The sequence below is a fragment of the Falco peregrinus genome, chromosome 4, assembly GCF_023634155.1.
Source record: "Falco peregrinus isolate bFalPer1 chromosome 4, bFalPer1.pri, whole genome shotgun sequence".
Classification (NCBI taxonomy): domain Eukaryota; kingdom Metazoa; phylum Chordata; class Aves; order Falconiformes; family Falconidae; genus Falco; species Falco peregrinus.
The window spans coordinates 19,553,257-19,567,383 of NC_073724.1; the positions used below are offsets into that span (position 1 = coordinate 19,553,257).

General features: G+C 41.6%; 1 protein-coding gene across 2 annotated transcripts in view; it reads right to left on the minus strand.

Annotated features, from left to right (window-relative positions):
• APP (amyloid beta precursor protein) overlaps nucleotides 1-14,127 on the minus strand; it is a 229,123-nt gene that overhangs the window by 59,018 nt on the left and 155,978 nt on the right. For both annotated transcript variants that reach the window (XM_055801199.1, XM_055801198.1), the window contains 3 exons: nucleotides 13,245-13,378; nucleotides 4,589-4,663; nucleotides 3,362-3,520 (listed from right to left, as the gene is read on the minus strand). In XM_055801199.1, the coding sequence (XP_055657174.1) occupies nucleotides 3,362-3,520; nucleotides 4,589-4,663; nucleotides 13,245-13,378 (368 nt within the window). The remainder of the gene's footprint in view (nucleotides 1-3,361; nucleotides 3,521-4,588; nucleotides 4,664-13,244; nucleotides 13,379-14,127) is intronic.

A 14,127-nucleotide genomic window follows, 5' to 3' on the forward strand; every position in this document is an offset into this window, starting at 1 on the left:
GGTCCAGTACAGAAGCTACTCACATAAAGGATTCCCAGACTTTTCTAGTTTTAGGTAGAACGGCACTGAAAACAGCTGATTTTCTAGGCATGTATAAGAATGTAATGACTACCCTAGTAGCCCAGACCAAATGTTCCCCTAGTCCTGTATCTTTCTATCCTACAAGGAAAGCCTCCTCCAAAGGAGCATGTACATTATGATACTTCTCACACAGCCTTCCAGCTTCCCCCTGGTCCACAGCTCTGGGACCTTCTGAGCCCTGAGGAAGTTTTTCTTTGGCTCCCCTGAAGAGCCCACTGCTTGAACACAAGCGTCACACAATTTGTACACATACAGAACAGGAGTTTCCCAGTGGAACAGGATTTCGTCACTCATGGAGAACTGTGTGCCACATCCATCATCAGTCTGATGACACCGGCAGTGCCAGACTCACTGTACTCCTATGATAACTGATCTGCAGGCAAAGACTGGTCATGGACTTCTAGACATCCAGGAGTAAAATGAAATCCTGTGCTGCTTCAAGTGGTCTGCCAGAAGTAAAAAAAAATCTTGGGAAATGTTCAAATTTAAGTACAAGGCAATACGCCCAAGCGATTAAACAGCACATCGAAAATATTTTTTGCACACACATATATCAATAAGTCTATCTATACATACCAGACTTACGGTAACTTTCCTAGCTGAGTGCAGAAGACATGCACTTCAATAAAAAAGCCTAATTTATTTTTCAATTTAAACCCAAACTCTGTCCTTACAACTTTAGAGAAAGAAACCAGCACTTTAAATATTCAAAATCTACTTTTGTAATAAACATACTAATAGCAAACCACATAATTTGAAGCTGGCTGGGGAAGTGGGTTCTTAAAAATACTTTGAGAACTCCAGAAAAACCTGCCTTTTTGTAAGATGACTTAAGTCAACAGTAAGGTTATGACTTATTCTCCCAATGACAACACAATTGCATCAAATGTACTTTTAGTTTACTAGGAAACCCACAGAGAGAAATATAGCCAGGGCATCAGAGCTGAATTTTCCATTAATGCCATTTTCTCTTTGGCTAGACAGTCTTGGTTTGGATTCACAGTGTATTCAGATTTCTGGCTCCATACCCTGCAAAGCAGTTAGTGGACTGGATTCATTCATTAGCCTGTTCAGTTATCATCAATCACTCCTCAGGTTTCACCCTCCATTTCATGACAAAACCAGACAAATCCTCCTGCTGAATTCAAGGTCAGTTTTTTCATGTGCTTTGGCACACACTTGACCAGCAGCTCAGAGGCACATGTATGAACTGTCAGTAACTATGGTGCACACAACCAAAAAATGATGAGGCAAGGACAATACAATCAACAAGACTGGGAAAGGAACTGTTTAAAGACATTGCTCTTTCAGCTGTTCACCCTCATTAGTTTTGAGATGAGTCCCCATCTGGTAGCATTTTCAGCTGATGTTACCTCCATGCTTGATGCTTGCTGTTTTCAGAATGATTAGCTTTTTTAGGGATGCTATATAGGATGCACTTCAGACTTCTAACAGTACCTTCAGAACTTATATCTACTGGAGTCATGTATCAAACGGTCTTCTCTGACACAGCCTTTCAAGCCTGATGCTCTCCCACCGACACAGTAAACATCTTATTAATTCAAATGTCCTGGGACTGACTACAAGAAACCCAAACATAAAATGCAGTTTTTTCTGGACTCAAATCAGTGTTAGCATTTTTGCCCCTTAGCGTTCTGCAGCTGAAGTTCACTTTTTTTTTTTTTTGGCAGCGGATATCTCTGCATTCCACAAATCCAAAAGGTTGCTCCCTTGTGCTAGGAATGAAGTTGCACATTGCTCTAGAGACCATTCTGCTGTTCAGTGTGGTTCCCATCTTCACCTTCCACAACCTCAGATACCTGCAGAACCAAGCTGCCAGCTTGATCCACACACAACTTGAAATCAAATAATCTTTCTGGGATACTTTCAGACAGGATTATACTTGCATGAGGCTCAGCTCAACTTCGCAGCAACAGCTGACTGGCTAAAGCCAAATGTGAAATTGTATCTCAGGTCAACTAGCCAAAACCACACTGCAAGAGTACAAATGTGATCTGCAGCGAGTCTTTGCACTCACCTCACTCTCAGTTCTGCACCACAGACTCCAGTTTCCTAAAGGAAACTGCATCCCAGCCTGTAACTTACCGGCAATGCGTCCAAGCTCTTCACTATACTCACCACAGCCAGGGTTTACAATATGCATCTTGCACTTTAAACAGACAACATCCTCTACCAATTTAATACAGACTAACTTCATTTTCCACAAATTACTATGTTGCAAAATACAGATTAACTCCTCCTACAACTACTCTAAAGTCACTCCATAACAATTTTACCTAAGTAAAAGATTTTCCTTTTACTTGGCACACACAGTAAAAACAAGAGAGTTTTGCACCATTGAGTGGAGAACAAAATTTGGTGATCATGAAGAACTAAGACCATGATCACTTCCATGCTTACTGAATATGCAGGTTTCTCTGCAGAAGGAAATCCACTTAAAACATGTAATTTTAGCAGGTTAGCCATATTGATATAATTTCCTGTGAGGACAAATCCAGGATCTAACGGCTACCTCTTACACTGCTGACCCCAAAGTCTTTTAGTAATGTAATGTTTTTTCCATCTAGGAAGTGTTCAAGAGGCGAGAAGTATATAAAACATTTGACTGTCTTTCCGCAGTGTTTGTGCAGATTCCCTTCTTCTGGAGGTCACAGACCAGTTATTTTGGTATTGAATACAAACATCACACATATGGAGTCATTAAAAATTCCATTCAATCCACATTCTGAACTTAGTTTTTACACCCACGGATAGCCATCACATCTAACAGAGACAACTTTGCATTGCTAGCATGCTATCTTCACACCATCCACCAATCCTCACAAGATCCTTCACCAAACATTTCAACAAAGAAAACAGAAAATCACAACCACCCTCATCCTTAAGCTCCATTTTGACACGAAGTATCCTACTCTGCATCACTTGGAGGGATGCTTCATTATCGTTTTGCAGGATCTGTGAATAGCTACAATTTCTGACAACCAAATCACTTCCATATTATTTATTTAAGTATCTTTATGTATGTATGTATCTATCTATAGGTATGTACGGGGAGTGTGTGCTTGTGCCTACATTTATGTACACACAAAGTCTAAACTTTTAATCTTCTAACTAGCTGACTACTGTAGTAGCTTTTGCACAGGGAACACGCTCACTGTTCCATAGCTGGACTGCACCTGGGCACACATTCTTTTTTCCTGGGATGACTACGGTACAGACATTTTGACACAGCTGACAGAGCTTGTGGTATTGCACTTACCCTGGGTGGGACAGTCTGCAGGGCTGTGATATAGTTCTCCAGAGCAATGCGGCGACGGTCATTCAGCATGGCTTCCACCCGTGCCATATGAGTCTCCACCAGCTGTTGTCTTTCATTCGCTGCTTCTTGTTCCAGTGATTCTACTTTCTCCTGGAAATGCTGAAAACAGGAACAGTGAAGACATCTTCAGAGACCAGTGGCCATAAACACCTCTGCCCACAAATCACCAAAATCTCGCCCCATGTCAGTATAGCTTGGCTCCCAGGAACTGGGCACTGAGCACACCTTCCACTGATTTCAAGTGGGAACAGCAGATGCCCTGTATTCCTGAACACCTGGTCATAATTTATTCATCTAACAAAATATTCCTGACATGTTCAGCACTACCACCAGTGAATCCTTCATTTGCCCCCCGAGACAGTGGTTCAGCGCTAAAGAATTGTGCCTAGAGACGGGAGGAGTTCACAAGCACATGTCCCCTGCCATCAGGAACCATCGATGTGACTGCAACAAGCAAATTACATTGAGGGGGTGAGGGTATTCCAACCTGATCAGAGTCACCATTTCTTATAAACTGGCCACCAGGAAGAAAAACTGAGCCAAACTTATTCCAATGAAGGAAAAGACTGACTGGGTAAAATGTACTGAGAGCAAAGCTGTGCAATCTAATACGCAAAGCAATCTGGTTCTGAACTTTACCTTTTTACAGTTCTGCATCGAAAACGTTCCAGCAGTACTGAATAATACCGGCACAGTGGGATTCAATGAGTGTCTGGCTCATCAGAATTTTTGAATTATAGTATAATTTTGGATAAAATGATTTTTGGCTGAGGATTTATTTCAGATAAAACCGATGGTGATTCCTTCCTTAAATCACATTTTTCCATCTCTGCTTTGAGCTTTTATTAGTTGATCATGGCCTAGATTTTGAAAGGGGCCCATGGGAACTGAGTTTTCAGTTCTTATGGAAGGCAAATCTACGTTCAATCAAAATTCTACCCCTCCATGAAGTCATGAGCAATGTCCTGCACAGCTGTTCCAGGGACTGGCTGCAAAGTACAGAGATACCCAGCAGACACTAAGAGCTGGAAACAAAAATAGCAACAGCAAGAGCAGAGAATAACATTAATCCCCACAGACGTAGGTTTTAAAACTTATTACACCCAGCATCCTTGTATTTCATCTGTGGTCCCAGTTAGTTAAGGTTGTGGCTGCATTTTCCTTTACCTGGATAACAGCTTTCTTGTCAGCCTTCGGCAAGTTCTTTGCTTGGCGTTCTGCCTCTTCCCACTCTCTCATGACCTAACGAACAAAACAAGGAGCATGACTTTTGTACTCTCCTCTCGTCTCAGGGCTTAGCAAGAACCAAGCACTGCAGCTCCCACAGTCATCTTTTTATATTCCTCTCTTCCTCTTATCTCTATTAAAAAAAGCAGTTACAACATTTAACAAAGGTAGGATCCTGTCATCAAATTAAACAGAAACAGTACTTCTTTGTCTGAACATCATGCTAACCTCTCACAACTCCACTGTGAAGCAACACAGCCATTAACCAGCCCTCAAGTGACAGAGGTGGAGGTCTCTGTGGGTGAAAACACCAACCTCTTTTCATCTCAAACAGAAAGGAAACTGCTTCCATCTATTTTATGCCCTTGGTCAAAATGAGTGAATTCCAACTTGTTCTAATTGATGCTTCTTTTGGTACCACAAAAATGTTTAGATGTATTCGGACTACACTGCTGGCCTTCGAGTAGGACAGATCAAGAATTACATGCAATTTGTACTATTTTATCCAGAAATAGGTGTCCAACACATCAAGTACAGAATGTATTTATATCTCAAGTATGATGCTGACAGAAAAATGATGTAGGAGAACTTTCAGTACCATTCCTTTCAGCAACATGAGAGGCTACCTCCTCCTGTAACAAAGGGCAGCATTTCAATAGTCAGGGAATGAGCTACTCTTTAACTTGCTGTCGTAACATCTGAAACCTTCTTGTGTCTTTACTTAGGGACTTTATTCATTCCACACCGAGACAGCAATCTCCTCTGATATCACATTTTATGCAGGAACAATTGCTCTCATCAAATGCAGTACACACAAGTGACTTGTTTAGTTGCAGGATTAGTACAATGTCCTAAGAAAACAGAAGAAACCTAGAAGAAATTACTCAAAATGTGAATTTCCTTTCTTACCTTTCTCATACACTTCCATATTACTTACTAGAAAACATGCCCTTTCTAAAGGGGATTTTAGAAAAGCTCAGAGTCTGCATGCATGACTGAAATTTTACCAAGACCAATACCAAAGGCAGGACAAATTAGACCTGCTGTGTCTCGTGTCTGAAAGTTGAGCCTCCACCACTCAGATCCTAACTCAGGCTCCCCAGATTTCCTATATGCTGGACACTGCTAATGAGGCTCCTTGATGGACAGACTGTAGAGCACTGGTGGTGCCTCAAGGTACCTGGCTGAGCCTGTGACTTTAAAAAAAAAAAAAATCAACAAACCAAACCTGGGATCAAAGGAGACTTTTACAAGTCCCAGTCCTAAAAATGTAATACCCCCTCAGTTCTATACATGGTTGTAGACCCTAACGATTAACTAGCCTGCGGACACCTGCACTCAAGACTGACTCAATGTATGGGATTTTGTTGTCAAGCAGTCATCTTCCTTTTGACCCAAAGCCTGGGAATGTGTTTCAAGACACCAATGAACCTGTCATAGTAAAAACAGATCAACTTAGTATCAATGAAATTATCTATCTGTAAGAGATTTTGGCCTCAGTAACAGCCCAAGAGAGTGGAAACATGTATTTTGGGAAGTTAATGTGGTGCTGAAAACTTTGAAGTGGGAAACTGCTTTGTCTGCTTCTGGGTTTCAGCAGGGGTATGGTTACACAGCAGTTGTAAACACAAACACCTGAAGTCAAGTACTTTGCAATCACAGTCTTAACCTCACTGTGCTTTTTTACTGGGAACTGTAAGCTGAAACTTAAGTCCCAGGAATTGTACTACAACCTACATAAAGTGGCAGCCTAAAAGTACCTCTTCAGGTTACATTATCTTCTTATCAGACAAATACACATTGGTTTGCAAATTGTAGCCAAGCTCTAAGGAGGCAGGAAACCAAAACTGCAAGGACACATGAAAATTCATCTGCAAGGGGCTGTAGTAGGAGCTGAGGACAGAGAACACAATGCGCAGCGTACCGAAGTTACAGGTTGCCCCACCACCAGCTACCTTCCCCAGTACTTTGGCAGGGGAGATTTTACCACTTCTCTGACAATGCAGGACTAGAGGACACGAACTGACACTACAATTTAGAGCACTGTGATGTGTTCTGGAAAGAAAACAACTTACTAATGCTCAGAGTGCTGCTGCGTATTAAATGCACATTAAGTATTCATCTCTTAATTGGATGCTTAGGTCGTATGACCGTAGTGACCAAGAAAACTACATTCATGTACACAGGCAGTACCTTTCTACAGGCCTGACATGCCACTGGTGCCAGGATGTGAATGTTACACATGACTCAGAAATTATGGCATTAATTCAAGTTATAAACTATGACGATGTGTTCAAGATTGAGCACTGGCCTAGGTTAGCAACTTGATGATTTTCTTCTCCCTCCTCTCCTTTTATGTCTTTAAATCACATCTCTGATATCTTCCTAATACTCTTTTTCACTCTGAATGAGCAGTTGATGGGTTTTCATTCTTGCCACCTTTATCCCTCAAACCAACCCTCTGCTAATCCATATGATGAAAACAAGTATTGTGGGTAATGTGATAAGGAGACCTTTGGATAGACCAGGTCTCTCTGCCTGTTTTATTTCTCTAAACCTTTTAAGGCATGGAAGGCAGGATGACAAACTGACAGCCTACACAGCTAGTTGGGAGGGATGTAAATTTCAGAGTTCAGCTCTGGTGCAACAAGAGCGAACAGCCTGTGAAAAAACCCAGAATGACACGGCTGCTTTCACGAACAACATAAAGATTGCTGTGCTTTGAGTGCTGACTTTTGCAACTGAGAAGACTTCAATGGCTGAAAGCATCTCCATGTGTATGCTAACTAACTGAAGATACAGCTATCTATGGGCAGCCATTCTATCACCCAGAGAAAACTTCTCTTCTCACCGAAGGTCATCGCTTTAGAGAATTACGAATGACTAAGAAATATGCTGTAGCACTCCGTAGGAAACCGAAGAGCAAGACAGGGAAGAAACAATCCCCCAGATACGCATGTGTAGAAAAAGGCTGAACTTGGTCTCTATGTGCTAAAAACCCCTATTCTCCTTCTTTGACAACACAGACCTATCAAAGCCATACAGATTTACAGTTCTTCAAGGCCTGGCGGCTTTGTTCAGGGAAAATGACAACTTTGGTTGAGATTTAAGAAGCAAGCCATTTCAAAGTCGAACTTCTTCAGAACTCAGGACTTTGTGCCTGCCTGACTCCTTTTGAAATCGGGCTGCAGGGGACACCAAGAGGGAAAAAGGAAGTATGGAACATAGCATCACTCCTAATAATGAATGACAAGTACAAAAACCTCATTATATTGAAAAGAGCAGAATTTACTCCCATTTTTACACTGGGGCACCGAAGCATATCTGCAAGAGAAGAATTTAAGACAGACATTTGGGTTACAGGAATCAGACCAGCAGAGGTGCTTGCCTGAAGGTTTGCTTAGTTAGAAGGTCAGTTGTGCCAGTAAGATGCCTACATTTGTCATGGGCTTTTGTGCCTCACTTAAGTCTTGAGCCTTTTTCTGGTAATAACATCATTAAACCTCTCCAAAGAGCCCTGACTGTAACTGAGGGGGGTATTCCTACTAACCTGACAGTCAAGTTTCATGGAAGAAAATAGCTTCCCCACACACAATAATAGAGATGGTGGGATCTAGGGAATACAGGGACCAGTATTATGAATGCCTTTGTCACGGATGCAGACAGTGGGACTGGATGCACCCTCAGCAAGTTTGCAGATGACACCAAGCTGAGTGATGTGGTTGATACTCTTAAGAGGGACCTTGACAGGCTTGGGAGGTGGGCCTGTGCAAACTTCATGAAGTTCAACAAGACCAGGTGCGAGGTCCTGCACATGGGTTAGGGCAATCCCAAGCACTGATACAGGCTGGACAGAGAATGGATTGAGAGCGGCCCTGAGGAGAAAGAATTGGGGCTATTGGCGGATGAAAAACTGAACATGAGCCGGTAACACACGCTCATAGCCCAGAAAGCCAACTGTATCCTGGGCTACATGAAAAGAAGAGTAACCAGCAGACTGGAGGTGCTTCTCCCCCTCTACTCCACGTTCATCAGACCCCACCTGGGCTACTGAGTTCAGCTCTGGGGCCCCCAACATAAAAAGGACATGGACCTGACAGAGAGTCCAGAAAAGGGCCACAAAGATGATCAGAGGGCTGGGGCACCTCTCCTGTGAAGACAGGCTGAGAGAGTTGGGGTTGTTCAGCCTAGAGAAGAGAAGGCTCTGGGGAGACCTTACAGCAGCCTTCTGGTACCTAAAGGGGGCCTACAAGAAAGCTGGAGAGGGGCTTTTTACAGGGGCATGCAGCGTTAGGACAAGGGCTATTGGTTGTAACCTGCAAGAGGGTAGATTTAGATGAGCTATTGGGTAGAAAGTCTTTACAGTGCAGGTGGTGAGACACTGGAACAAGTTGCCCAGAGAAGCTGTGGGTGCCCCGTCCCTGGAAGTGTTCAAGGTCAGTCTGGGTGGGGTTAGAATTGGATGATCTTTAACGTCCCTTCCAACCCACACTGTTCTATAATTCTACGGTGCCACTGGCACTAAGAATCAGCTGGGGACCTCTCCAGTATGTTGGAACTAGTTGCATGCAATGATCCAAAAAAACCCTTGAATACCACACCAACTCTGTTGGGGCTGGTTGAGGACTGCAGTACTTTCAGATGATTTCTTTGGAAATGAACTTCCAAGATGCAAGACTATGCTATGAGACAGGGTATCATTAAGTTCCTATCATAAGTACTGTACATGCTATGATTCCTAAAATACTGTAAACAGCCAGAGGAAGAGTAAATTTAAGACACAAGGATGTCACAAGATGTTTGAGGAGAGAAATGTATAAATATACCGCTCCCTTGAGTAAAGGTTCAATATCTGGTTCTGCCAGGCTATTTAGCAGTAAGTATTCAAACGAGGGAGCTGTACAGGAGTTAACAAACTGGGAAGAGGAAGAAGTAAAGGGGAATTGTACCAAAACAGGAAACAAGAACCACAGCATCCTGCAGTTTGTTAGCATAATCTCTCCCTGTTACACATCAGAGAATAATGAACATGTAAAGGTTACACATGCATTGCTGCATGGCTACCCTGTTTGCATGGGAATATAGCTTTGTTGTCATTTGGAGCTGCATTAATAATTATTGGGAAAAGCTTAAAATTGTATGCCAATGTAATTCTCTTTACAGTACTGCCTAGGAAAGTTTAGAAGCCTTGTTGATCCAGGTGCAGTGCAGATGTAAAGGCAGAAAAACTTTGATGGCCTGTAGCCTAAAGGGACAGACACTTAAGAGCAGAAGCGATTAACCATTCTGAACCATAGGGGTGTCAGGTTATCGTACAGAAAGACCACATACTCCCATAGCAAGAGAGTTTTAGGAGCTGTGAACTATGAACCAACACAACCACTGACAGAAGCTGGGTCTCTGCCTGTGTGAATGTCTTCATGCAAAAATAAAAAAATCAAGTTGTCAGAATTTCATGGTAAACAAAGGGAAGTTTCAAAAAGAGGATATACAGAATACCTGCATCTGCCCTGATGTTTTGATCAAAATATTTAATTTTAATTTTATTTTTTAAATGATAAACTTCCTTACTCCTTAGATGATTACATTTTATGTGAACTAGAATGCATCTGATTTTTTAATTAGTTAATTGGCTGTTGCTAAGTGTGCATCAAATCAAATACTGTTTTAAAACTTGCTGCTTTATTAAATAAAAGAAATATCTGTATTTTGTGAACAAACCAATTCATTTCAGATTATGACACTTACCAAGATTGAAGAATGATGTGATCATTTTCCTGAAACCACTGACCATTTCCTCTTTTTTCAACAGAATAAAAATGGGCATTTCTACTGCTTTATAATCACCCCCCCCCAAAAAAATACAACCCCAAACTATGTCTAGTGCAGCTGAAGAACTTAGCTAGTGACTCACTTGTTAACTTTTTTGAAAAGAAAAACGTTGACAGCAAAAGCTTACCGAGTTAATCTATTTAGCAATATTTTTAACATTACAAGTAACAGCTTCAAAGTAATTTTTAATTAATATACATTAAGAACATATCTTAAACATATTTTAAAGAAAATATAAAACACAATTTTAAAATAAATTGCCAGAAAAGGAGACCTGTGGTATGGAACTAAAACATATCAGAGTTCACATGAGGGAACACAGAATGGTAAAGTAGCTGGCTTTTTATACTTCTCTGTAAGATCTTTGGTTTTTAAAATATTTGAAATTTTAACTGGGAGAGGTTAGGTTCAATAGTGTATAAAAATTACGCATAGAAGGGAAAACTAAGTTTTAAAAATTTTGCTCTCTTCTTCAAAACTCTGCAGGGGTCCTGTATACTTCAAGACATACGTACTTTAAGCTGTGATTTCATAAGCAGCTTAAGCAAATTAAAGACCAAAGATCTTTCTTTCTTGATGTACTTATCGTGCTGCTGTTTCCCAGGTCTGACTTAGCTTGCTGAAGTGGCCAGAGTTGGTTATTTCACTTTTTTTTGGAAGAGTGACACTGCAGTGAGATGAGGGAGCTGACCTGCCTCACCTCGCAGCTGTACGCTCATTAGCACTGACAGAAAGGATGGCTGGGAACGTGCTAACGAGGGCAGAACACGCAGCATCACCAGCATGATGTGCTAAAAAGGGCAGAACACATGGCAGCACCAGTGTGATCTTCAGTCAAACCCCTGAACCACGGCCTTCATTTGTGAGGTTGCCCCAAACGCGCATGGCAAAATGTGCAGCGCGTTTACCCAGAAGTTTTCCGATACTACAGTTCAGTGCTTTTCCCAGGTAATTTTGCTGGCCTCAAGCACTGATGTTGTACGTTCTCTCTGTATGACATTTTCTGGGTGCCACTGCATCTCATTAGTTTTTCCACAAACCATAAGCTTTGCAGAAAACAAAATATACAGTTCACCCGAATACTGCCCTTAATTACTAAGCTTAACCTTTACATACTGGGATTTTGGAGACAAACCTGAAACTGCAGTGAGAATCTGAGGACTGCTCCCGGGAAACGTGCCCTTTACACTGACTGTCCTTCACTTTCAGGAAATCTGCTCCTACAGCATTTTTTAAAACAAGGCTGTTTCAAAGGGAGGAAATAACCAGCAGCCGTCCACATGCCTAGCTGGGGCAGGATCTCTCTCCTCCATCGTTCCAAGCTGGCCCTTCCCAAACCAAGTACTACAGGCACACAGAGATTCATTAAGGAGAGGACTGGGATGAGCCGCTCCCTAGGCAGGAGCGCAGCACACTGCTGCCTTGCCAGCCATTGCTCACCACGCTCCCAACTCACCCCATGGCTTCATGCTGGCTCTGAGCCAGGTACTGCACGCACCCACGCTCAGCAACACTCACACCTCGGCCACTGGTTGTTTTAATGAAGTTGTTAACCTTCCAGAGGATGGGAAATGATACCACTTTAAAAAAATAAAGTACTATTTTCTCTCTTCATGAAGGAGACAGCTTGTTTGGGCTACAATGCTTGTCAAGGAGAGGAAGAAGAGGAGCACATGTTTTTCCATCTATTAAATGTAATATTCTCGGCATCTCATTTGCACTGATCAGATGACTGCTTCAGGTAAGATGCCCTGCTCCATTTATTAGAGAAGTGCGCGGCATAGCTACAGTGCCAGTAGACGGGGACTTATTCGAAGAGCTTAACTTCAGGCTTACTCAAACATTTCAGCACAGAGCTAAAGGTTAATGTGTCAAGTAATACACAGGAACACTGAAAATGCAACCGAGGAACAAAGTTACAATGAAGAACTACAGTAAAATAGCTACATAGATATATGGAGTGCATCTGAATAATACTACATTATTTTTTCTGTTTTTAAAAAAATACGCACCACAGGCTTTCCTTTAAACCTCTTGTATTTTTAATTTGTTGTTAGCGCAGAACTGTGACAATTTTTTCATTTTTTAATTGGCATTGTTATTATAAACCTTATTTCTGAGACAGTGGATAGCTCATCCCTGTTTATAAATCCATGGGATTATAAACAGTGTACAGTTTCAGGCTACACAAATCTTTTTGGTTAAAGGAAATAAAAAAGTTGATTCAGTTGGATTTCGGTTCAGTTCCATAGCAGTGATTTTTGCCCTTTTCTTCGGCTTTAGATGCATTTCATGTTACCTTGAGGCTCAAGATCATTACAGGAACATAGGCGGTCTATATTACCCCAGGACATGGCCATGTATGCGTACAAACAGAGAACGAAGCTAATCACAAGAAATCTCTATCAGCTGCTGCAAAGGATGGATGACTAATACAGTGGTCAAGATCTTTACTTCGAAACAAGAATAATCTCAAAACCCAGATAGTCTTCCACACAGAAGGCAGTGATTTTTAACCCCTTTTTTTTTTTTCTCCTTTTTACCAGCACAAGTAACTGTAGCGACTTACAGTTGCAGCTGTGACCCAACAGCAAATGTTATGTCCCAGCCAGCTGAATTTCTAGACAGGGTCAGAAAGGCAGTAAATGGTGTATTTACAGCACTAACCAGTCAGGGCAGTGGGCTGAAGCTTTGGGAAATATGACCGTTGTATGACTTGACAGACAAAACTCCCCCATTCGAGAATAAAGAAATTTCCCCTTACCTGAGACATCCTTTCACGGTGCTTAGCTTCAAGTCTCTCCTTGGCTTTCTGGAAATGGGCATGTTCATTCTCATCTCCAGGTGTCTCCAAGTATTTGTCAACAGCATCAGGAGTGCTAGCAGCTGTGGTAGGGACTGAGGTAAAATTTTGAGATGGGGAGAGGCAAGGGAGAGAGGAAGAAAATCAGAATTTCTACTTTAGTATAGGTAAAATTTAATCAGACCCAGCAGGCAATATCTGCTCTAAATTCCACTGGAATAAAGCCATTCATTTAACCTCAGAGAGATACAAAAACATAGTTTAGGTGGTTATGTTACACACAGAAAACACATCTAAATATACAAGGATTTCACCCCTGCCCCATTTTATATACCAGGAGAAACTCCTCAGAGTGAACAAAGCAATGTTATTCAAACAGGCTAGAAACTGTTGCCAAAAAAAATATTCTAAGGAAAAGGTGCCTGGCAATGACTAAAATACATAAGCTAAAGAAAGCCCCTGGCAAAGTTACATGCTTTGTGTATTAGTTTATTTTTCAAAGGTAAATTGTAACACATGAGTGCCAATGTAAATACGTTTTAAAGCACCTATGGACCCCACAGTACTCTAATGAAATACCTCAAATCCTTCCCTTAGTGACAGCTTGGCCTCACAGACATTTACTTTATTAGCAGCAACTTTGATTAAGAAAACCACTCATGGATGCTGGAAATAATCAGCAAGCTTGCACTGATTGCTAGCTATTTCTATATTGGATAACCAGGTGATACCTATCACACTGGTAGTGGAAAGATTTGCATTTGGGGTAATACAAGCAAAGTGAGCAACAGTTCCCTCTCTACACAGTGACACCCAGCAACCCCTACATTAACTCGAGTAACAT